The 25,120-nt window shown below is 46.3% G+C and overlaps 1 protein-coding gene across 2 annotated transcripts in view; it reads right to left on the bottom strand.

The window, feature by feature from the left end:
• Positions 1–25,120, bottom strand: part of SRPX2 (sushi repeat containing protein X-linked 2) — a 411,391-nt gene that overhangs the window by 149,407 nt on the left and 236,864 nt on the right. For both annotated transcript variants that reach the window (XM_069212794.1, XM_069212786.1), the window contains exon 3: positions 23,267–23,350. In XM_069212794.1, the coding sequence (XP_069068895.1) occupies positions 23,267–23,350 (84 nt within the window). The remainder of the gene's footprint in view (positions 1–23,266; positions 23,351–25,120) is intronic.

A 25,120-nucleotide genomic window follows, 5' to 3' on the forward strand; every position in this document is an offset into this window, starting at 1 on the left:
CCCTTTCCCCCCTGTTGTTCGCCCTGGCGATGGAACCACTGGCCGCGCGTGTCCGTGCAAAAACAGAAGAATGGGGGGTGGTAAGGAACGGCACATCCCACGTCATATCATTGTATGCAGATGATGCTTTGATCTATATACGCAGTGTTGGGGAGGCACTGCCCCCGGTGATGTCATTGCTACGCGAGTTTGGAGAGATATCGGGCTTGATAGTTAATTGGGGGAAATCCTGTATATTCCCACTGGTTGGCCGGTCCCCAGCGAGACGAGAGAACACTTCACCAGGCCCATTAAAATGGTGCTTCGACACATTCAAATATCTCGGGGTTAACGTCTATCACAGTGCTGAAGACCTCAGGGATGGCAACCTGGGGAGAGCGGTGACATCTATAAAGAGCTCATTGCGTTTCTGGAATAAATTACCGCTCTCACCATTGGGAAAAGTTGCCATAGCCAACATGCTAGTGCTGCCCAGGCTGCTATATCACTTCGCTGCCCTGCCGATCATAATTCCTAAAAGTTTCTTCAACAGTTTAAACTCTGCATTGGTGCAGCTGGTATGGGGTGATGGCAGAAGGCGAGTCGCACTCAACACACTATATCACCCAGTGGCGGCGGGTGGACTGGGAGCCCCTAACTTTGAGCTCTACTCTGCGGCAGCACAGCTGCAGTGGATCTCAAATTGGATTCATAACTCGGGGTCGGCGGAAGCTGCCTGGCTGGTAACCCGACTCCGGGGAGTCCCCCTGCTTGAGTGGCTCTCGAGCAAGCAAACTAAAAGCACATGCGCAAACCCATTGATGGCAGCAGCACATGCATACTGGAAGAAGTATATTCAAAAAGATGGCAAAAAAATTCCCTACTCACCTCTCATACCACTAGAACGAATCCCTGGATGGGTGACAACTGGTTCTCACCTATCCGCAACCTGGATAGAAGCGGGCATAAGCACGGTAGGAGAATGCTTCGAGGAAGGAAAACTAATGTCCTTCGAAGATATACAGGCCCTCACAGAGATCAGCCCAGGGCAATTTCTGACATACCACGCTATATGTCATGCAATTAGAGGTACATGGGGGCCCGGGGACGCTGAGCCAGATATCTCAATAAACCTACACCATATGCTGAGCTACGACACACGTGAAAAAGTAGTCTCAAATACATACAAACTACTAAATAAGCCCCCGGAGTCTAATCTGCAGAAAGCTCGAGAAAGGTGGAATGCCGTACTGCCTGACCCGATCACAGAGACAGAATGGTCAAAAGCCCTGAGCCACACACGCGAGGTCTCAAGGAACCCCAGATTCCGATACACACAATTTAATTACTTACATCAGACTTATTTAGCGCCAGCCAGAATTAAACGTATGTTCCCTGGATCGGACCCAACTTGCCCTAGATGTAAAACCCCAGCAGCACAGTTTTATCATATGGTCTGGGAGTGCCCGCAGGTAAGGGGGGAGTGGACCGCGCTGACCACTGCACTGTCGGAAATGACTGGCCTGGGCTTGGACGCGAACCCCAAATCCTGTCTACTTGGCCTCAGGACCAGAACAAAAAGGAGCAAATTTATGCACAGATTCGTAGACCTGGCTTATGCAATGTACAAAAGACTAATAGCCATGAACTGGAAGGCCTCTAAGGCCCCTGACCATGGAGCTTGGCTCGCTCTTACGCTTCGCTGGACACGTGCTGAATATCAGGTACTAACGAAACTGGCGCGAGGTGGTCCTCGACACTCGGGCTGTGAAACCTGGGGCACATTGGTCTCCAAACTAGAAACAAAGAATGACGAAAAACCTCCCTGAATAGCAGTCAGACGCGATAACATAGACAATTGTAGGTTTCACCCCGGTTGCAATACCACAGTAATCATGAGTAGCGCACACACCTGCCAATGGTGCCTAAGCACAGATATAAATACACTGCACCCCCAAATACACACTAGCCAATTAATACACACAGCCCATCGTCCCCAACTAGTAAACTCAGGGTCTTCAGAAGTTAAGTTGCCCCTTCCCCCGCCCCCCGCTCTCTCCCGTCCATCTTAGGGTTCGCCCTGAACTAGAACTCTTGCAGGCATCGAAACCTCCGCACGAAAGATAGTATCAAACGCGCGAACTAGCAATGCCTGTAAGTACAGACATAAAAGCGCGGATCTAGCGGTGTACGAAAGTTATTGGTTGTTTGTTAAATCTAATAAATAAGCGCCCAGCAAACTATTGTAACTGTAAACATCCTATCACTGCTGCTAAATGGATGCATCGAAATGTTTGATTTTATTGAAAATTTAATAAAAATATGTTAAAAAAAAAAAAAAAGTAGTTGTCTTACAGAGCATTACATTTAAGAAGACATACAAGCTCGGGCATTGTTGATGATGGCTGATGAATGCTATCTAGCAAATATTACCCGACAACTGTCTCTATATGTTGATCCTGAGTATATGGTGACTTGTGTGTGCACTACACATATGTCTGACATGTGTACATATTTGGTATATAGTGTGATTGACACACTCTGCCTACATTCCACCCATATCATGTTTTGAACACAATGGTCAGATCAAGGCCATTACATTTAGCAGTATTATATTAATTGTTGTGTGATGGACCTGCAGCCCTAGCTGCATATCTTCTCATTCATTCTGATGAGCATTCCACAGGCGTGTCTGTCCAAAGTGGTAGGTCATGTGTACCCTGTGTCAGGATTGGGCCCCATGGCAGTGGGAGGACTGATTTCCATGGATGAACTGTGCAGGATTAATTTCTTCCATTGCTTGTCATACCTGGGCTAATCATGATGACCATTGTCACCAATGATGTCCCCCCACCTTGTCACACATGCTCCATGCAGCCATTGCAACTCTCACACTGAGTTGTGTCAGTGCCCTGTTCAAACATTACAGTCTCATCATGATTTGGCATTCACTGCTTCCAGTGTGGGCCCCTTGTTTACCTCCTATTTGGACATGTAGTTGTGTGTGATGAGCTATTGTTGTACAAGTGGTCAACATGGATGTAAATATTATGTTGTGGTCCATAGATTGTGTCCTTCAGTTGTCACATTTAAGTGATGAGGCTATTTGTGATATGTGTGATGGTAGCAGTTCAATCTTACGCATCACATGTGATTTTGCTACTTAACTCATCAGATTAGTGTTTGTGACATGCTCCCTGAGGTTAGACTCACAATCCTGGGGTATATGTTGTGTATATTGAAGAGACCAAAGCCGGATTTTGTGAATAAGTGAGGTGTTTATTGACAAAATGTACAAGGTGAGATATGTGATTAAGTGAAGAAGTTTTCAACAATGTACAGTCTGTGGCGTATCCCAGCAGCTGTGTTGTGCTGTTCCCCCTCATTTTCTTCTCCACCATCCTCCTCCTCTGGCAGGTCATCAACCTGCTGATATAAGGGGGTGTTCATCCACACACATATGTTGTGCAGGATAGCACGTCATAATTATCTTGCAGACAATGTGTGTGGCATATAGGAGGCTGCCTCCTGTGATGTCCAGGCACCTGAATCTGGACTTCAGGATGCCAAATGTCCTCTTCACAATAGTCTGTATCCTCCGAAGTCCTTCATTATATGCACGTTCTGCTGCTGTGCTTGGGTTGGGAAATGGGGTCATTATCCATGGCTGTATGCCATAACCCTGATCCGCTGCAAAAGATTAAAGGAGTAAGTTGTTGTTGGGCTTGCAACAGGTATGTCATGTTGCATAGCAGTTGACATTCTGAGCTGGTTGTGACTCATATGTATTTGTAATAAGGTGTGAGCTCCTATCCTTGTGTAATGTCTCCTCAGCACTAGTTTGTTGGGCATGACAATCCTGTGTTTTGCTCAAGTACCTCAGACATATGATTTGGATTCCAAACTGATGGTCATAATGTATGTACCATGTGTTGTGTAGTGCACCTGTGTTTCAGTGTGCTATCACTAGAGGGGACATGACACATCCTCACAACACATTGGGGTCAGATGTGTTGGCAATATGGTAGCACTACAGAGCCTGGACATCCCATCCATTTTGACATGTCATTGAAGATGATGTGTGACACTTAGGGCCTTTGAAATTGGTAAGTGAGAATGCACAACATGTCTCCAAAATTGGCTGCACTGTCCAGCAACATTTCAACTATACAAAAATGCCCCATGTGTGACATGTTACTTGGCAACCCTTAGTTGTCCCCGGCGCCAGTTGCTCATATGCAGTTGTGCACCGACACTACCTACCCTGCACCAGGGTACTTGGCTAGCTGCCTTGTGGAGGTGGATGTATCTGTGCAGGAAGGTACACCCCCCTATACATAAGCTGTTTTGATGGCCAATTTGTCTCTTTCTATGTGTGCAGAAGTATGCAGCATGCATTGGTGGCACAATCATCTGTGTTCTAAGCACAGTCTACTTTCTTATTGCAACCTGCTTACAGCACCTATGGGGCCATGTTTGTTGTTAGCGCTTCCTCAGGTTTTAGGTGACAGCTACATGTGAGTCAGCATCATCATGCTATGTATCTTGTGGTGACAGACCTGCAACGACACACATGTGTCTGACAGGGTTTGTGTGTTGTGTATATACTGCTAGATTTGTAGATTTACCCACAAGTAGGCCATTTCCAAATTGTCCATCCTGGAATTGTTCATTGATCCTGCTGTGTAGGCGTCATGGACACTCAAAGGATACTTGGCCAAAATGTTTATGAATAATCCCCGGTGGTCAACTATGACCTGCACATTCATGGAATGTGTGTACTTGTGATTGTAGTTGCTGCAGGTGGTACGAGCCGGACATGGGTGCAGTCAATTGCACTGAGCATATGCAGGAAGCCATGGATTTGATAAAACCCCTGTTTGTTCTCCTGCTGCTTTTGCTGGGGATGCTGATGTGGCGGGGTGTCAGGGAGATGATAGCATTTAACACCTTTGGCAGGCATTCAGAGTGATGGCTGTGAGACACCAGCAACCTGTTGTTTGGAAGGAAGCACTTGCCAGCATGTGCAGGACAGCTAGCAGCTTTGTCACAGGTGGTATGTTGTGTGGGGTCTGCAGGCTGGCTGTAATTTGTGGCTCAATGTGGTGCAGCAGGAGTAGACGGCTTGCTGGTTCAGTCTGTAGGTCCTAATAATGTCCAGGTCCCTGAGGCCAAGGAGGGTTGACCTGGTTCTGAAGACCCTCTCCTGCCTTCTGCGTTGCCTTTGTGGGCTGCGTTGTGGTGCTGGTGATTGCTGGAGTTGTTGCTGTCCTCTGTGCCATCTTGAAAGCTGGATCATTATCACCTCCATCTTCTCCTGTGGGTTGGTAATATTGCTTCTGTGTGTTCTCCTTAAGTAGTGGTGTGTTTGCCTCATTTTAATGCCTTCCCTGACCCAGGTGTTAAATGTTGATGCAAATCGGTGTTAACATAATCTTTTGGGTCTGCCTCCCACCAGTGCGTCTTTTTTGCCCTGGTGGATAAATATCAGCGCTAAGATGTTTGAGTCATTTTTTGGGACGGGAATGCCTACCTTGCCTCTCATTGACGCTGTAGTGGGGCGTGGGTCTTGGGCTCGATAGTACAGAGGCTCAGACTCAGTTTGCAAGGGTTTATAAGGCCGAAGCCAAGGTTTATTAATTCAAAATAAAGATGTTAAAAAAAAAAAATAGATACTGGTCTTCTCCTTAGTCTTTTCCCTTTAGTCTTTTCTCCAGGGAGTCTCTGGTTTAGGGGTGGGATGGGTGGTGTAGGTCCTCAATATTTCCTTCTGTTCTTCTAGGTGGTGGTCTGCTGGCGAATTCTTCCCGGGGCCCGTGGACTCTCGGCAGAACAACTGGACAGGTTTCGGTAAGTTGACTGGTAAGTTACTATCTTTGTTATTTTATTAGTATAAGGGAGGGGTGTGAGTGAAAGAACGACAGGGGTTGGTGTGGTTACGGGGTTTGGGACAGAAATAGAAAACAAAGGGGTAGAGAACAAAAAAAACCTGGGCGATTACTGGGGCTGTGTCAAGGTAGTGCAGGGGTTTTGACGTGCCCTGTGCCCTTCGAGTTCCTTGTTCCCCAACCCAAGCTGCCCTGTTCCCCTTCCACCCTCCCCAGTTCCTTTACCCTCTTTTCTCCTCCCTTCCTCCCCTTTAGTGCGAGTGCCCCTGAACAAGCCCCGTACCTTGGTTAGCCACGACCCTCCTGGGTCGTGGCTGGATTCCTCGTCTTCTCAGGAGATTTCTCCCACTCCAGCGTGATGGCAGGGTTCCGGCTCCTCCCTCCTTCGTTCGTTCTCAGGCGGCTCCACGCTCTTGGCTTCTCCTGCTCCCTCGTATTCTTCTCTTGTCTGCGGGATCCTCTCCGATCCGGCGTTCCTCTTTATGGCGTTCCCCTCTTCTTCGGAACCGACAACCCGGAAGTTCGGCTGCGCGCCGCTGTTCGTGCTCCACGCGTCTCCATGACGACACGTAATGGAGAAAGAAGAAATACTTCTCCGGCGCCAGGGTTGTATCTCGGTAGGCGAGGTGCACGACACCCGCCTACACACCCCATCCCATGAACGGGACTGGTAGAGGCCCGTAGAATCGGGACACCGGGAGAGAAAGTCAGCGGGACACTGGCTGGACCCAGGGATGTGACGAACCTGAAAGGTAAAGGGCTGGAGTTCAAGGAACCAGCGCAACACCCGGGAATCAGTATCCTTATGGGAGGCCAACCAAGTTAAAGGGGCATGGTCAGTATAGAGGACGAAAGGGCGACCCAAGAGATAATACCGGAGACATTCAATGGCCCATTTGATGGCAAGGCATTCTTTCTCGATAGCGGGATACTGGGTCTCCCGGAGCAGTAGCTTACGACTAATATAGACAATGGGGTGATCAAACCCCAATTCGTCCGGTTGTGCTAGTACGGCTCCCAGCCCGACATTGGAAGCATCAGTAAAAAGACGAAAGGGCCTAGAAAAATCAGGACATCGCAACACGGGTTCGGTTGAGAGGGCCTCTTTAAGCAAGGAGAAGCTCTCAAGATGGGAGGGTGAGAAAGAAGGCAGGGTGGCAGGATATTGCTCCTTTAGTAATTCTGTGAGAGGAACAGTTATGGTGGAATATTGTGGAATGAATCTACGATAATACCCCACCAATCCCAGGAAGGAACGGAGTTCTTTCTTTGTTTTGGGGAGTGGTATCTGCCTAATGGTCTCTACTTTATCTGCCTGAGGACGTAACACTCCCATACCAATAACATAGCCAAGATATGCTATTTGGGTTTGACCTAGGGTGCACTTTGGAGGATTGGCGGTGAGTCCTGCTTTTGTTAAGGCGGAGAACACTTTGTCTAGGTGTTGGAGATGTTCTGCCCAGGTTGTGCTAAATATAACGATGTCGTCAAGGTAAGTGGCAGTAAATTCTTGGAAGGCCCGTAAAAGTCGGTCCATTAAGCGTTGGAATGTCGCAGGAGCACCGTGAAGTCCGAAGGGAAGGACGGTAAATTGGTATAAACCCGACGGAGTTGCAAACGCTGTATTTTCTTTATCTTGTGGGGCTAAGGGAATCTGCCAATATCCCTTCGTGAGATCAATAGTGGACATGAAACGTGCATGCCCAATCTTCTCTAGTACTTCATCTACTCGGGGAATGGGATAAGTATCAAAAAGGGATATCTCATTGAGCTTTCTGAAATCTATACAAAACCGGACCGAGCCATCTGGCTTCGGCACCAAAACGACAGGGGAACACCACGGACTTGTGGAAGGCTCAATGACCTTTAGAGACAACATCTTTGTTATCTCTTCCTCTATAAGAATTTTTCTTGCTTCAGGTATTCGGTAGGGACGTAGGCGTACTGTTCGTCCTTCAGGAGTTCTAATATGATGTTGAACTAAAGACGTGCGCCCTGGCAGTTCTGAGAAGAAATCGGAATGATTTTGAATCAACTCAAACAGTTGGCGTTTCTCTGTATCAGCTAAGGAATCATTGACACAGGGGTGGTTTCTTTTTTCCGGCTGAAGTGTGGGACAGAGTTCTAACCCTAGCAAGCTGTTTGGGGTTACCATGTATCCCGTAGCAGGAAGGTCACCATCCTCCCCAGGGTTCTCCCATTTTTTTAGCAAATTGATATGGTAGATTTGAGTCCGTTTAGGGTTATTGCTTAATTCAATCAGGTAAGTAACGGGGGTAACTGTTTTTATTACCCAATACGGTCCCTCTCATTTGGCCAACAACTTATGTTCAGAGGCGGGTCGCATGATCAGTACTTGATCATTAGGGTGAAGAACTCGCAGTTTGGTGCCCTTATCATAGGAAGCTTTTTGATTTTGTTGAGCTATTTCTAAGTGATGTCTCACGTCCTCCCAGACCGTCTGAAGGTGTGCCTTTAGGTTATGAATATAGTCTAGAAGGGGCTTCTCTTCCCCGTTCTCTTCCTCCCACAATTCCGCCGCCATATCTAGCAAGTTACGGGGCTGCCTGCCGAATACCAACTCGAACGGACTATGCCCAGTAGAAGCCTGTTCATGTGTTTTAATTTCTGATCCCAGTCTTTCCCTGAGTCGTTTACTATTTTACGCAAAAGGGTCTTGATGGTACGGTTATATCGCTCCACTAAACCATCAGTTTGTGGATGATATACCGATGTCTTTATCTGGGTAATTCCTAAGGTCTTACAAATCTGTCTCATAAGCCCAGAAATGAATGGTGTCCCCTGATGGGTAAGAATTTCTTCCGGGAAACCAACCCGCGAAAAAAAAGCTATCATGGCTTGCGCAACTGCCTTCGTAGTGGTGCTGGTGAGGGGAATTGCTTCCGGATATCTGGTGGCGTAATCAACTAGCACGAGGATATGTGTATGGCCCCTGGTAGAAGGTAAAAGAGGTCCGACCAAGTCCACTCCTACTCTTTTGAAGGGGGTATCTATAATTGGTAGTGGATGTAACGGGGCTCTTCGGGAGACTCCGGGGTCTACGAGTTGACATTTTGGGCATTGTGCACAGTATCTTCGAATTTGGGCATAGACCCCTAGCCAGTAAAAACGTCTCAATAAGTATTCCTCTGTTTTTTCTCGGCCACAATGACCTCCTCCAGGCTGGTTGTGAGCTAGGAACAATACCTGAGTCCGGTAGGGCTCAGGAACCACTAGTTGCTGTTTCTCCCCATTGACTGTCCTAGATACTCTATATAACAAGTCCTTATGTACTATAAAGTGGGGGCCTACCTCTCCGGTAGAGTCACTTTTGGCATTTCTCCACGCGTGCTCGAGAGTGGGATCTTCGCGTTGGCTTACTCTAAACGAGACTGGTGCGCTGGTTAGACTGGCCACTGTTTTCACACCTTCCATCTGTCTTTGAGTCATAGCATGTTTTTGTCTTTCAACCCTTTTCTCTCTCTTAATTAGTTTCTTCCGTTCAGGGACACTAGCAATAGGGGTATCCCGAAATGGTGCTACTCCCCACCAGTCATCAATAGGGTTGGGTTTCCGTGTTTGGTCTAGAATGTCATTAAACCGCTGATAATCAGTCCCAATAACACATTCTTCGATCAAATTATTCATGATTCCCATGGCGAGAAGGTCATGATTGGCGTTCCACTCCACCTCCACCACTTCAAGGGGATATCGAGCTCGATCCTCATGGATGCAACATATCGTTACCCACTGTTCCACATTAGACTTTACAGACTTGACTATCTCGCGACGTATCACTGACTGACTACATCCAGAGTCAATCAAGGCCATTACCAAGTGTCCATTGATTCGTAGAGGGCATTTAAAAGACGTATCACTGGTCCCTGTGCACAGGACTCTCCCTCGAGTAACCCCTATCTCCATAGGTTCTACTCCCTCATGTTTCTTGGGACATACTCGGGCTATGTGTCCCCACTCCCCACAACTGAAACATTGAGGTTGTTGCATGGGGTTTCTCTCTATACTCCGAGAGAGGGATCCTGGCTCCTCAGGGTTCCGTCTATTTGTATATTGGGGATGAGTTGCAGGCACCTTGTTCAAGGGTCGGGAAGTTTGGCTTTTCACATCCACTGATCTATGATAGGCGCACGCTAAATCGACTGCTAGTTCAGTGTCTATTTTCGGGTGCTGTCTGATCCAGTTCCGGGTACTCATGGGAAGTGAGTCTAAATATTGTTCTAAAATAATGGCCTTGATGATATCTTCATGGTCGGTCCCTAAGGGTCCCAACCACTTCAGTCCTAGATCTTTCACCCGGTAGTAAAATGTACGTGGATCCTCATTTGGTCCCCATTTAGCCTTGCAGAACTTTGATCGATAATACTCAGTATCATGCCCTACTCGTTCTAATATACTCTTCTTAATTTCGGAATAGGGAGTGGTGCCTCCAGAATTTGCAGCTTGATAAGCGGACTGGAGGGTGCCTGTTAAAAGGGGAGCAATGTATTGGCCCCATCGATTTTCAGGCCATTGAGCTGAGGAGGCTACTCTTTCAAAGTTCGTAAAAAAGGAGTCGGGGTCCTCCCCCTCCTGATACTTCTGCAACACCGAGCTTGGTACATTTGGGTGTACCTTACTGGCGGCGATTGTATCGGTCAGTTTTTGCATAGCGGTCTCGTGAACTAACTGATTATTGGCCATTATAGTGGCCTGACTTTTCAAGGCAGCTTGAAGAGCCTCTCTGTCTTCTTTGGCCTCCCTTTGTTGTGCCTCCCAGACTAATTGGAGATGGCGTTGACCCTCCGCCAGTTGTTTTATCATATCCTCGAGGGTGGGTTTCTCTTCCATGTTTACAACTCCTCTGTACGGCCCAGGGGGAGGTTAGTATCGTCAGGTTTCAGATCCCACTTCTGACACCACTGTAGTGGGGCGTGGGTCTTGGGCTTGATAGTACAGAGGCTCAGACTCAGTTTGCAAGGGTTTATAAGGCCGAAGCCAAGGTTTATTAATTCAAAATAAGGATGTTAAAAAAAAAAAAAAAGATACTGGTCTTCTCCTTAGTCTTTTCCCTTTAGTCTTTTCTCCAGGGAGTCTCTGGTTTAGGGGTGGGATGGGTGGTGTAGGTCCTCAATATTTCCTTCTGTTCTTCTTCTAGGTGGTGGTCTGCTGGCGAATTCTTCCCGGGGCCCGTGGACTCTCGGCAGAACAACAGGACAGGTTTCGGTAAGTTGACTGGTAAGTTACTATCTTTGTTATTTTATTAGTATAAGGGAGGGGTGTGAGTAAAAGAACGACAGGGGTTGGTGTGGTTATGGGGTTTGGGACAGAAATAGAAAACAAAGGGGTAGAGAACAAAAAAAACCTGGGCGATTACTGGGGCTGTGTCAAGGTAGTGCAGGGGTTTTGACGTGCCCTGTGCCCTTCGAGTTCCTTGTTCCCCAACCCAAGCTGCCCTGTTCCCCTTCCACCCTCCCCAGTTCCTTTACCCTCTTTTCTCCTCCTTTCCTCCCCTTTAGTGCGAGTGCCCCTGAACAAGCCCCGTAACTTGGTTAGCCACGACCCTCCTGGGTCGTGGCTGGATTCCTCGTCTTCTCGGGAGATTTCTCCCACTCCAGCGTGATGGCAGGGTTCCGGCTCCTCCCTCCTTCGTTCGTTCTCAGGCGGCTCCACGCTCTTGGCTTCTCCTGCTCCCTCGTCTTCTTCTCTTGTCTGCGGGGTCCTCTCCGGTCCGGCGTTCCTCTTTATGGTGTTCCTCTCTTCTTCGGAACCGACAACCCGGAAGTTCGGCTGCGCGCCGCTGTTCGTGCTCCACGCGTCTCCATGACGACGCGTAATGGAGAAAGAAGAAATACTTCTCCGGCGCCAGGGTTGTATCTCGGTAGGTGAGGTGCACGACACCCTCCTACAGACGCTAAGCAAATCAAGAGGGTCTGGGGTCCATGGTCTAAATGGATTCCTGCCGCTCTTCTTAAATCAGATACCTCCTTATGGGGTCTGATTTTAATGTCTGCATAGGCTGGTGCTGAAGCTTGTCCTCGATAGTTGGAGGGGGTACATTTTGATTCCAGTTCATAAGAAGGGGTGCCAGTGAACACTGAGCAACTATCAAATGATAGCATTTTTGGATACTTAAGGGGAAATGTTATGCCTTCTGAATGAGGAACTAGAAGCATGGGCCTATAAATAACAGCCCCATGGTTCCTATCTGGGTTCCAAAGAAACTGCCACATCAAGGTCAATCTGCTCACCTTGAACCTTCTGTTCTGTTTAGGATGCTGTTCGTCCAAAAGCTTTACCACTGTGCACGGCATTTATTGATTTCACAAATGTCTTTGCACCCCGACTATTAAAAGCAATTGAGTCCTTATACACCAAGACAGGTAAAAATCAAGCTGACAACAAACTGGTCTACTTCAGAGAAAATTCCCACAGAGAAAGGTCTTAAGTAAGGATGCATCCTTGTACCTCTGTTCTTTAACCTCTTCAAGGCAGATCTGGAAATCAACTTGACTAGCCCCAGATCATGGCCCCCACAGTTTGTCAATCGGAAGGTTCAAATACTCCAATATGCAGATGGCATTGTTGTCTGAGATCCCACTCAAATAGGTTTACAGAGTTCTGTCAGTGCCCTGGCTCGATACTGTAATGATAATGCAATCAAGATGAATTTAAACAAAAACAAAATAGTGATATTTGGCAGAAGATTAATAAAAAAGAGTCCTGGAGGGTGCACAACTGGAGAGAGTGAAACTTTTTAATTACCTGGGGTGCACTTGGATGAAACAGGCTGCAAGAGGGCACAAGAAGAAGCTTTAAAGGCATTAAAGGCATCAGCTAAGCATTTATGGTGCACAATGGGGCATCTAAAAAAAGTGTTTGGCCAGTCCAAATTGCCAGGCTCTTTTAACAGCTGTGGGCTGCAAAGTGATGCCCACTCTCTCCTATGGAGCCATAATGTTTAAAGATAAATTATTTGAACTTTTTGATAAACAGTAATGCGCACTATATAGGGAAATGTTCACTCTCCCAGAGAGCATCAGCCAAGCTCACGTTAGGCTGGAATTTAATCTATCTTGCCAAGCAAAACCTTGTGCTGCATGCCAAAAGGATAGCTTACTGTTTAAATGTGCTTTCCTAAGGAAGGCTATCCAAATGCTGGAAAAAGAAAACATTGTCACTGCAGATTTTTCAACAAAGGCTATTGTAAAGCCATTAATGAAGAGCACAAAAGCCCTAATAGTGGCTCAAGATCTAAGGGAGTCACGTAGGCTCTCATTACTCTAATGAGACTACTGGATTTTGAGCAGCAGAATCGCCCACGGTCTGGGAGACTAAGTCCAACCCACTGCGGGTGACACCTGTCGCTCCAATCCGGGTTTTGCTCCAGCTAACTAGCAGTGCCTCATCCCCACCAAAGGATAGTGCTGATTTGGCAGCCGAACGCATGACATACTTGGCTTCTCTGGGAAGTCGTGGTCACTCAGGTTACATCCAGTTCTCTCATTTACAATTCAGTCTCATATATACATGACAACCAGAAGCACTATATGTTTCAATAATGAGTTTAATAAAAACGACCGCATCTTAGACAGTAAAGTGTGAGCTGCAATGCTGCAATAACCAGGATGACACAACATGACAGTATTAAAATTGTGAAATTAAGAGTGAAGCATAAAAACAACGCTATTTTCGATGGACTAATCCCTACCTAGGCTAGGATAGAGCACAGCATGTTAAGCTCTAATTCTGCCCTTCAGGTTCCCCTGGGAAGACATCAACCCCCATACCTGAGCAAAGGCCTGCGGTTTGCGTTAGCATCTGTAGTGAAGCATTCAGCAATCAGCATACAGTTGTGGTTCCCTGGCTGGAATCTCCCTCTAACGTGCAAGGGACAAGGAAGTTTTTTTTATAACACAGCTGATGTTCTGAGAAAATGTCCCTACGTAAGGATGTGTATTTTCTACGAATGTTGGAGACTAAACGTCTACCACGTTCACCGGCAATGCACCATGCTGTAGCCTTGGAAGAAGCACAGAGTGATCAAGAATGTCTTGTTTGAGAACAGAGTGCTGACCTCGGCAAAGACAGTTAGATAGACGGGAATAAAACAAGACCGTAAAAATGGTTATTGTAACAATAATAAGACGAAGCTGAATAAAATATATCTAGGTTAAAGTACACAGCGGCCTAGTGTGTTAAAATAACGTGCATGGAGCTATAACTAAAATGGCTACACAACAAGGGAGTTAGGGAACAAGGTGCATGGCAGCTGTGCTACTGGCCTGTACATTGTTGGCTGCCTCCCAGATTATCTGAGTTTGCCCCTGTCCATCAGGGAAAAAAAATAGCCTCATGGGGTGGCAATGTGGTTTGATATCTCTAAGATGCTATTGGTATGGACGCCAAAATGGAGATCTGAGCTTGCAATGTAGACTATGCAGTAAATCAGAGGAATCAGTGCTTCATGTGATCTGCCTTTGTGAGAGACGTACAACTCTGAGGAAGTTTTGCCAACGACCAATGTTTCGTGCCTTTAGCATTCAATCTTGTACGGACAGAATCATCTTCTGCCTAAAAGGTGAATCAAGTCAGCTGTCAAGCCACTTCTTATGGGATATGAAAGCGGTGGCAGCACTGCAGCAACAGGCCAGCAGCACTGGCATACAATCACAAGGATGGAAAATGAACAATAGACTGCCCAAAGCCTTGATACACCCCACAACCCTTGGGTGCATCAAGTTTTCTGGCAGGGAATTTATTATGAATTTTATCCTTTCCCCTGTTACGCTCCTTTGGAGGTTAGAATGGGTAATGAGTATAAGGGTTCCACAGGTCAACTCCTTGTAAGGAGAACTGTACAACTCTCTTACTGAAGGACATCTAGGTATGCTCCAGGCAGGCTTGTATACAACTGTGGTATAATGGGATATGAGCAATTTGTGATAATAGGACAACAAGGGAACGGATTTTGTTATGCAAACTTGAGTGCAATACTCAGGATGAGTGCAATCTGTATGATAGTCGTTGAACTGCTAACTTGGATGTGGATAGGCTGAGAATTTTAAAGGGAATTGCTAGTCTCTAATTGTCATTTTTTTAAAAGTAAAGTGGGCTGTGCGCAATTGAGGGATTTATGTAATTTCTTTAATGAATATTGACCAGTGTACGTGAAACGTGATAAAAGATTCTAATTTCCAGGTTTTGCCCCAAAAATGAAATATGTAGATGAGGACTTTTTAAAATTTGTGGAGAGGTTTTATTCCTCCTAAAAGTTAATTGGGTGAGAGTGTAGAGACATATATATTTTGGCAGCAATGATTTTAATAATCAAACAGTTCAATAAAATATTTAATATTTCAGCACACTTTTAGTGCTTTAACTGTAGTGTAAAATTACCAAAAGACTTTCCACAACATGTTTTATTGTAGCAGACATTTTGTGCACATGGGGTGGGAGGTGGCCTGGCAAGATGGCCGACATGGCACAACTTTAGAAAGCTCAGGTCCCCCCGATCGTTTAATTCTTGGGGAGATACAAAGCTAAATGTGCGGTGAACCTTTTAAAGCCCTGAAAGTGTGTGACAGCATGTGGGGGGTGAGGAAACGGCTGCAGTGCCCTTCTGTGCCAAGGATGTAGCGCCGTGAATAAGGAGAACAGGAGAAGTGCAGAGGAGTCAGAGAGCACCCTCCTGGCACAGACAGAAGAGTGGAGACACAAGGAATGAGTAGGAGCGGTGGATCGCGCCCCCGCGATCTGAAGGCTTTGCTCTGGGAGGACCAGGATCCGCGGGAGGAACCAAGTAGTCGCTGGAGGGGAAGACTGTCTGTGGGACTCATTCGGCCAGCACGCACCCAGAGGCATGTTGAGCGGCATCTCCTGCTTAGACAAGCAACCGAAGACTGACTGTGCAGTCTCGATTGCCCGGGGTCTTTGCTGGCGGGGTGCACATTGTGCCATGGGCAGCTGCCAGGGCTGGGATGTAGAGGAACAAGCGACGCAGAAGGCCTGCTGCACCATGACAGGAGCCTTGACCCAGAGACGCAAACTGGGCTGGTTGCAGTGATCGACCTAGAGCAAACCTGCCGTGGACCGGGAATAGAGAGCAAGAACACAGGCACTACAAACTTAGTGAAATACCGGACCTGAGGATGTTTACTGGGGCCCCTGACAGTCCCCCACAGTGAAGGCTGTGCAACTCTCCCGGTTTGGGCAGTGATGCTGGAGCACCATATATTTGGGCCCGGTGTCTGGCAGGGACCTCTAGTGTTGTGCAGGTAAGTGTGGCAGCCCGAGAAATGTGCAGGACTAAAAAAAAAAAAAAAACAACAACGAATAGTAGAGACACAGGGAATGAATATGGTCAGTTGAACTTTATGCATGACGATTTATCCTGAGGAAAGGAGCGCATATTCCCAGCAAGGCCCAGGAGACTGTGAAGGAGAACCGTGGCAGGCGAATGATATTAAGAACTGAGGGGAAAAGTGCTGTGAGCACCCTGCAGTGACGTGCCACATACCCCTAGGGACAAAACATTACGGAACCTGCTGCAGTACCCACAGAGCACCTACAGTGACCCCCACACCAGCCGGCATTAACCAGGAACTAGTGTGAGACACAAAAGAAAGAATTGACTAGAGGCACTGCCACCTCATCAGTTAGCGGGTGAAAGGCACCTGGAGCCCTACCATGGGAAAACACAAGAAACAAAAGCAAGCCCAGGTTAACGCTATGATGCAATATGCTTCACTGTGTCAAACTACTCAGAGGATTACCGGACAAAGTCAGGATGCAACTGACCGCTCGTCAGTGAGTCAAAAGGAGCCCCCTCGGGCAGCTCTATTGGAGGCTATTCAGAGCTCGACGGTGGCATTGGAGGGACAGAAATCTGGTGTGATGGTGGAGGTGAACCTACTCTGAGCAGACCTACATAAAATGGCTGATAAAGTGGATGCGGCGGAAACAAAGATTGCAACACTGCAGACAGAGGTCAGCCTCTTCAAGAAGCAGGTGACACCTATGACCAGGATCACAGTGACGCTTGAAGAAGGGGCTGAAGATGCTCAAGGGAGCTCTCGAAGGAACAACCTGCTCCTCCTAGGATTTCCAGAACACACAGAAGGGCAATTGACGGAGCAGTTCTTGGAAAGCTGGATTCGAGAGACACTGAAACCGGTTGGTCTGTCACCTTTCTTTGTAATTGAACGTGTGCACAGGGCGCTGGTGCCGATACCCACCCTGGGGACCCCCCCAGGGCACTCATAGCCCAAGTGCTGAACTATAAATATAGAGATGTGATACTGAGGTAAGCCAGAGAGGCGCTGCCGCCAAAGTTTGAGGGCCGCAATGTCGCCATATACCCTGACTGTACACACAAAGTGCTGGAACACCGCAAGACATGCCCGGAAATCATAAAATGACTAAGAGTGATGGGCCTCTGGTACGTGTTCCTATACCCAGAGAAACTGAAGGTCACAAATGCTGGAAAGTCCCACTTCTTTGAGCGGCTGGAGGAGGTGTGGACATAGCTTGACATGGTGGGAGTTTCTGGGAGAAGATCGCTGGCCAAACTGGAGCCATTCTTTACCACTAGTAAGAGGGGCGCCGGGCGCATATATCGAACAGAGTGGGAAGAAGATTTCACAAGATGTGTCGAGCTCTGGTCGAATGGGGATTTGTGATGATGGCATGATGGCTATAGAGAACCCTGACAAATATTGTGAGGGCAAGAGGCAAAAGGAGGACTTGTCTAGCGAGGAAGGTGCACCGGAAAAGTTGCTGATCACTGAAGATGAGGTAGCGGACACTGTTATATGAGAGAAGCCAGACAGCCATGCATCTGATAAACTGAGATGTTAGTCTGCTACTGCTGACACCTCAGTAGGAAGGAACTGTGCTCCTGACAGGGCTACTCTTCAAGGGGAAAAATACATGAACCTTTGCAATTCTGTGCCTGGAGTTTGACTGAGTTGGGGTAGCTGTTGACTGCATGTGATGAGTGAGATGTGTCTAATGCTAAATGGCAGGAAATGTGAATGCTAGTGTGACAGACATCAACAATGCGACGAGGCTGAGAGCCTGACAAAGTCATATAATTACCAGGAATGGAATGTCAGCAGTATGGAGTGGATGGGGGAGGGTGTGTAAATGCAAACAAATATTTGTTTTTTCTTTCAGGCTGACGGTACATACCACCACATCATGAGATTGGCGGGCTGGCTGCAGCCAACCCGCCAATTTACCATTCATTCCGCCATGGCGATATGAGCTGCCGGGCCAGGGATGTGAATCCCCAGGCCGGCGGCCGACAGAGTACCACCCCTGGCATTCTGAGCCAGCCTACCGCCAAAATCATGGTGGTAGACCCTACCGGGGAAATCTTTCCCTGTCACCGGTAGGTGGCTCCCCACCCCCCCAATACTCACCTGTCACCCCCCGCCCCTGACATTTAGATACACCCCCACACACCCCCATACACACACTAAGCCCCCACCCCGACATTCGGATACACCTCCCACGCCCTAACATCCACCTGTCACCCCCACCCCTGACATTTAGATACACCCCACACATCCCCCATACACACACTAAGCCCCCCACCCCTGACATTCAGATACACCCCCACCCCTCCCAACACTCACTTGTCACCCCCTACCAACCACCTCCATCCAACCTCAGCCCCCCCACCCACCCCCCTTACACACACTAAGCCCCCACCCCCTCTGATTCATCCACACAGCCCCCCAACCCCATACACGCACACAGACATGCAGCACGCATACACCCATTAGCTTACACTCATCCATACACACATTCATACACACACTGGCATACATGCATTCATACACGCATTCTTCCAGACATACACATGAACAACACGCCTCCCTCACTTGCCAGACGATCACCTTACCTGCTCCGGGGAGGTCGTCCGGTAGGGAACTGGAAGGGGCGCTGCTACCACCAGCACCGCCTGCCAGCTGAACACCGCCAGGCCGTATCACAGGTCATGATACAGCTGGCGGCATTCAACTGGCATGGCCGTGGTGGTGGTAGCAGCACCAGCTTACCACCGTCCGCCAGTCTGATCACTGCCAGATTTCCGCCCTTCTTGTTCCTCTTGTTCTGGCGGATGGATGGTATCCGCGGTGGCAGTCTTTTGGTGGCCGTCACCACGGCGGTAGGCGGCTTTTACCTCCAATGTCTAAATGACCACCTAAGTACGGGAATGCTCTGTACACAATACATCTAAAGGCAAAACATGCTCCAAGTGATGAAATGCTTGCCCTCTCAGACATGCCATGGCTTCTTTGACTTCAAAACTTGTCTGGAGCATTCCAGACTCACTTGCCAGTGTTCAGTTTTATTTTGATCCCACTGAATATGAAGTGAAAGATAATTCCAGAATCAGGTTTCCAGTACAGAGTACCTACAGTCTGCACAATTTTTTTATTAAGTTCACAATCAAAACTGTGTGAAGTTTTTGCCTAAGAAACTAGAAAATTGAAAAGGTCTGTACACTACGGTAAGTATACTAAAATTGATCAAAGCATTACCCGAAAGCCAAGGAATTGACTTTCCTAGTTGGTAAACAGGATCCAATTTATAAAGACCAAAAATGACGAGCACGCTGGCATTTGGAGCACATTGCAACGCACAGGTCCATCATAAACAGCCTTGAAGACATCCTGTGCATAATTAATAAGGCTCCCAAAACAATTCTGTCGGATTCTGAAGGAAGGAATCAAAGAGCCTTACAAAGCTGATGAAGTTAAACAGAGAATTCCTAAGTTACTTTGTCAGCTTAGGGAATGAGACTCTTGTCACAGTATAAGATAAATCCTTTTCAACTTGCACGCCAAATGTCATGGGGACACTGAACATAGAAGAATGCGAAAAACAAAATTCAGATGATATATGTTGCGTCCCTCAGAGTGTTATGTGTATTCTTTTGAGGAGATAAGTGTATGTTCACTGAAAACTCAGCTGACCCGATATTTATGTAAGCCTGCGTTTGCTACCTCAAATGCATCTGATGGAACTAGTACTGGTAGGCAGATCTAGGTATCCTCAGAATAGGAGTGAAAGTTTAATTCTTCTTGACGTAACATTCAAACCAAGAGTGGAATATAGAGATTAAACAGTAATAGCATGAGTAGACCTCTCCACAACTCCAAAGTTTAATGCTAGGGATGACAAGAAGAATGATCCTATCTTCAATCACTGGTGTCTGTCATCAAGAAAATGAGACTTGTCCAAGTGAGTGGTCCAAGATGTTATGTTCTTCAAAAATGACTTTAAGATGGATACAGGAGACTTACTCAAGTAGTGTGGTCAGCCATTGAAAACTCGTAATTGGGTGATAGTTGTTGAAATTTTGAGATTTGAGATGGACTTTTGAGAAGTGGTGACTCAATATCTACTTCAGAATTAAGAACACAATTTCAGAATTTAAATTACTGTTAATCAGGTGCTGAACCAATAATGCGGGAATGTAAGCCTCACCTCGGACTCAGGAAGAATAAACATAGAATCAAGATGTATTCGCTATTGGTCTACACTGTGAGCCCTCCGGTATTGATTCTATGATTGTTCTTCCTGAGTCCGAGGCAGGCGAAGTGAATAATGATTGCTGCTGAAAAATGAGACATTTCCTTAGATTCTCTGATTTCCTGCCAGACCACTATTTACTTTGATAGTTATTGGGATATTCTCTGCATGTGATGCATGTTTTTCAGTGGCACAGAAATCCCCCTTGGGAATATGTTCAGGGATTGAAGAGTTTCTGCTCTGTAACTTCTATTGAATACATGGACCTGAAGAATATTGGTAGAAAAAATGACTGATAACCACTGAAACGTATGTCGATGTTTTAATCCCCCTCTGAAGTTGTCCAGACAAGGATTTAAAAGATCATGTATTGTGGGTGTGAATATACAACAAGGGCCGTGATTTTAAAACAATGAAGGACTCTATTGGTTCTCTGAATATGTTTATGCCGTTGGATGGCATGTTGAGCTGTGAATATCTTTATGGAGCTCAGGGCATGTTTTGTTTTTGTCTTTTTCATTATTGTTAATTTTATTTGTTTATTAATCATGTATTTTATTCTATGATGTATGTGATCCCTGAACAGTGAACTGTCAATGAGGTCTTGACATTTTAGATAGATTGGATTTTTTGAGCCATTGAATTATGATGCTGTCTCGTATACTTCTGTATATTCTCAAGACTGTTATCATGTTGAAATAATAATGAGGCCATGAAATGACAAACATATGAATAACTAATACATTATAGTAATCTTGCTAGCTGTTTGTGATTATCAATTTATTGAATGGGCTTGGAAGAGCTGTTGGTGGTTGCACAGCTGTGAACAGTTGTGAGCCAGCAGGCCATGTGCATCTGGTCAAGTATAGACACGTGGGAACAAGCTTTGCCCTAGTTTAACGATGCATCAGACCAATTGATCAGAAGCAGCAGAAAAAAGGTCTGCTCAAAGCACAAAAGTGCCAGGTCACTTAGGCAATTAAATTAAATGGTGAGGCTTGGGTCTTCCGTGATCGTTGTTTCTACTTATCTGATTGCCCTATTTTCAAACAGACAGCAATAAGAAGCAGACACTGAATATAGAGCGATGTTTCAGCTTTCTTTCTATATTGCCTGATCTAGATTATATTTCTCTACTTCTGGTTCATACATGAACTGTGGTTATGAAGGTCTCCAGTTGCCCAGCAGAACATAAGTATTTCAACTCAGCTCAACTAGATCACAACTATGGTGCTCTGAAAGGTCAACGATGCTTTCCAAACAAAAAAAAAACTGAAATAAAAAAAGCTCCAAACATACTGGAGCACAGCTGATGGTACTTTTGAATAAGTTCTACAGAAGCATATGAATTAGGAAACAACACCACAACAGTATATGATTTCAAGCAATATGTCTGCATTGAGTTTAATAGGATATGATGTGCCAAAGGTAAGACAATTTATCAGCGGTTTGTTAAAAGGCCTATGTGAACTGATTTATCAAGGTGGAGACTCCACTTCCATGGGAACCCACTTCACCGCTAGCATCCATTGTGTGTCTTTTGGGTGCAGGTTCATAATATGCCCAATACTTAGTTATGGTCTGATTTAGAGTTTGGCAGATCATCATGGTTACAGCAGCAGTGCACCCCCTGGCTCCACAGGTGGAAATACTTCACCACTGGTACTATCGACATAATTACATCAAACTGTCCACACTACTTAGACCGGATGATGTAATAAATTGTGTTTTGCTGTTCTGGGCTACCAGGGAGATCCCAGCAGTCCTGAACAAAAAAAGAGAAAGATTGGCAATGTCAATCAGTTTCGCTTACCTTACATACAAGCAAGAACGAATGGCATTGCCAGTGCTTATTTATAGCAGCCTTCATTGCCTATCAAGTTCGAAGTTGTAGCTTCCACCTTTCTGCTGCAGTTTTTCTAGTGAGCAATAGGTGGCAGTGAAATGCAGTAAACTGATTTCGTTTTAATGTGGCTCTATTTTCTTAGATTCAGTACTACACTTGTAGAAAAACGAAATTATGAGTCTACTGCTGGCAAAACAGAAAATCTCCTATAGATGGGCCAAACACAGAAAAAGAAGAAAGCAACAAATAAGAGCAGGGCAACTGAGAGTGACATGAAAATTATCCAATCCTAAGCAAGGACTTGTTTTGTATAGTATTGTGTACAGGCATCGGATAAGCGGACCCCCGTACCCTTGTAGAAAACACCCAGAATGGCAAGGTCATACATTTTTTGAAAAAAAAGTAAAACTACCACTTTGAGAGATTTTTTTTACATTTTTTTAACAGCTTTGCTGAGTGGCTGTATTAAACATTGTGGCCTCTCAGCGAGCTTATAGTGCCTTCAGAGAAGCTCTGTCGGTGGCTCCTCTGAATGCATAGGGATCTCAGCATGCCGGTAGAGGTCTCTAGGTATGGTGGACGGTACTGTGGCCAAGGTGACTGAGATAATGACCTATTCTATCCTGATAGATAGCACCCTGCCCAACTCTAAATCAGGCTCCTTGTCTAACCTCAGCATTCCCATTGCTCAGGCAGGTTGAATGGGCATTTCGACACCACTGTAAAATAATTTAATCATAAGTGATCTCAATCCTGTGTAAATCATACAGTGTAAATCCTGCTCCTGCAATTTATATGGAAAATTATTCAAAATATATCACTAACTGAATTCTCAGATGCAGAAAAAAATTATACTTTTTGCTACTTAGCCAAGTCGTTAAATGAAGGGCTCTTGGAGCTTGCACTTCAAGAACTCATGTAAAAGCATTTCAATTCAGACATTTATTGTGTCTGTCCACGAATATAATATTGATTCCCAAATACCCCATAACAATACAAAATTAGTTACCATGATAGTTCAGCAAAGACATGGAAGGAGCTTCTTCCGCAGGCACGTCATTGTTCGGACGTCCATCAGCAAAGTAGCCAGAACCTACATAATGAGAAGGAATATTGGGTTTTTGGTTAGGAAGGAATAATGGGTTTTTGGATTGCGATTATACTGTATGTTTAGTTGCCACCTGACCTATTTTTGCACATTACTGTAATCTTATGAGGAGGATATCAAATATGAGGAAAACTTACTGACTACCCGTTGTATTGGCCTATAACATTTAAGGTAATTTTCCATGTGCACGCTAAAAACCATAGGACTCACCCTCTACATTTTAATCACTGGTGTTTTTTTCACTGTTGAAGCTTTCGATGCAAAAATTAAACAAAGGATGGCTGAATGCTCACAGTCAGAAGAATGATGAGCAGGACCTATGTTGCCTGAGGCTTCAGTTATGCATGTTCTAATAAAAGTCAGGTTTTTCAGAGTGGAGTTAAGGGAAATTATGGCCCTGATTATGAACTCAGCGGGAAAACCCACCGAGTTCGGTGCTGGCGGTCTACAAAAGACCGCCAGCGCGTTGAACACCCCGCTGGCCACATAATGATCATTCTGCTGGGCCGGTGGGCAGAAACAGTGTTTCCGCCAGCTGGCCCAGTGGAATGCAAGGCCTGCACATTGACGCCGGCTCCACATGGAGCCGGTGGCAATGTAGCAGTGCGGCAGGTGCAGCAGCACCCGTCGTGCATATCACGGCCCGTATATCGGCCAGTGACTTGCGCGATGAGGCTGTGCACGGGGGCCCCTGCACTACCCATGCCAAGTGCATGGGCAGTGCAGGGGGCCTCAGGGGGGCCCCAAGGCACCCATTCCGCCAGCCTTTCCCTGGCGGGGTGAACCGCCAGGGAAAGGCTTTTGGAATCAGGTACATTATCCGGCATGCAGCTCTGCCCTGTTGGATATGTAACTCCGCCATTGCCAGGCTGCCTGGTGGCGGAAACCTGGCGGTGGCTGAGTTACGCCAGTGGCGGTTTTGCCATGTCTATTACATGGCAGTCTAGGCCGCTATGCCGGTGGTGTTAATTACCGCCACCGCCGGCATGGCGGCCCAGACCACCATGTTTATAATGAGGGCCTATATTTGGTACAAAGCAGCCCGTTATTTACTTATTCATTGCAGCATGGTGAGCGTCCCATCCTATTCCTATATCTGCGGTTTGGTTAGCTTCCAACTCTTCCATTACATCTGGCCCAAATTTTACAGTGGAGAGCTATACCTGGCCCTAAAATGGACTTTGTATCTATGTTTTTTATGGAAAGGCTAGCAACTGACCACCATATTCCAGCTTAAACGTCTCCAAGGCATGCATATAAATTGGATTTCCTGTTTTTGGTGTGTATTTGTTTTTGATCCAGGTGAGTATTTTTCAGTGTTTTCGCCATTTCTAAAAATCACTGTTTTCCTGGTGTACACAAATGCTTTTTCAGGATTTACAAAATACATTCAGAGGTTAAATTTTTACTGTATCAGGGCTCTCTCTAACAAGAGGTGGTATAAGTCTCCAGCTGTGACCTGTGTGACGTTTTGCCAGCCAGAACATAACTGTTCACCTCTCCACTGCATGGACTAGCTGCCAGTGAAGCAGAGAGCTGAATTAAACCCTCTCTGGCTGCCAGTCAAACCACTCAATGCAGTACCAGACCAGATGTCATACCTGTTTATCTCATAGCTCTTGGCCAGGCCCCTGTCTAGCTTATTTTTGTTTTTCACTGCTCTCACTGATACAGTACTCTGAACGGCCTTGTTACTTAAAAATAAGAGAACCTTTGAAGAGGGAACCCTTTCCTTCAGGCATTAGTAGTTTTAAT

Source organism: Pleurodeles waltl, chromosome 2_1 (assembly GCF_031143425.1).
Source record: "Pleurodeles waltl isolate 20211129_DDA chromosome 2_1, aPleWal1.hap1.20221129, whole genome shotgun sequence".
NCBI classification, from domain to species: Eukaryota; Metazoa; Chordata; class Amphibia; order Caudata; family Salamandridae; genus Pleurodeles; species Pleurodeles waltl.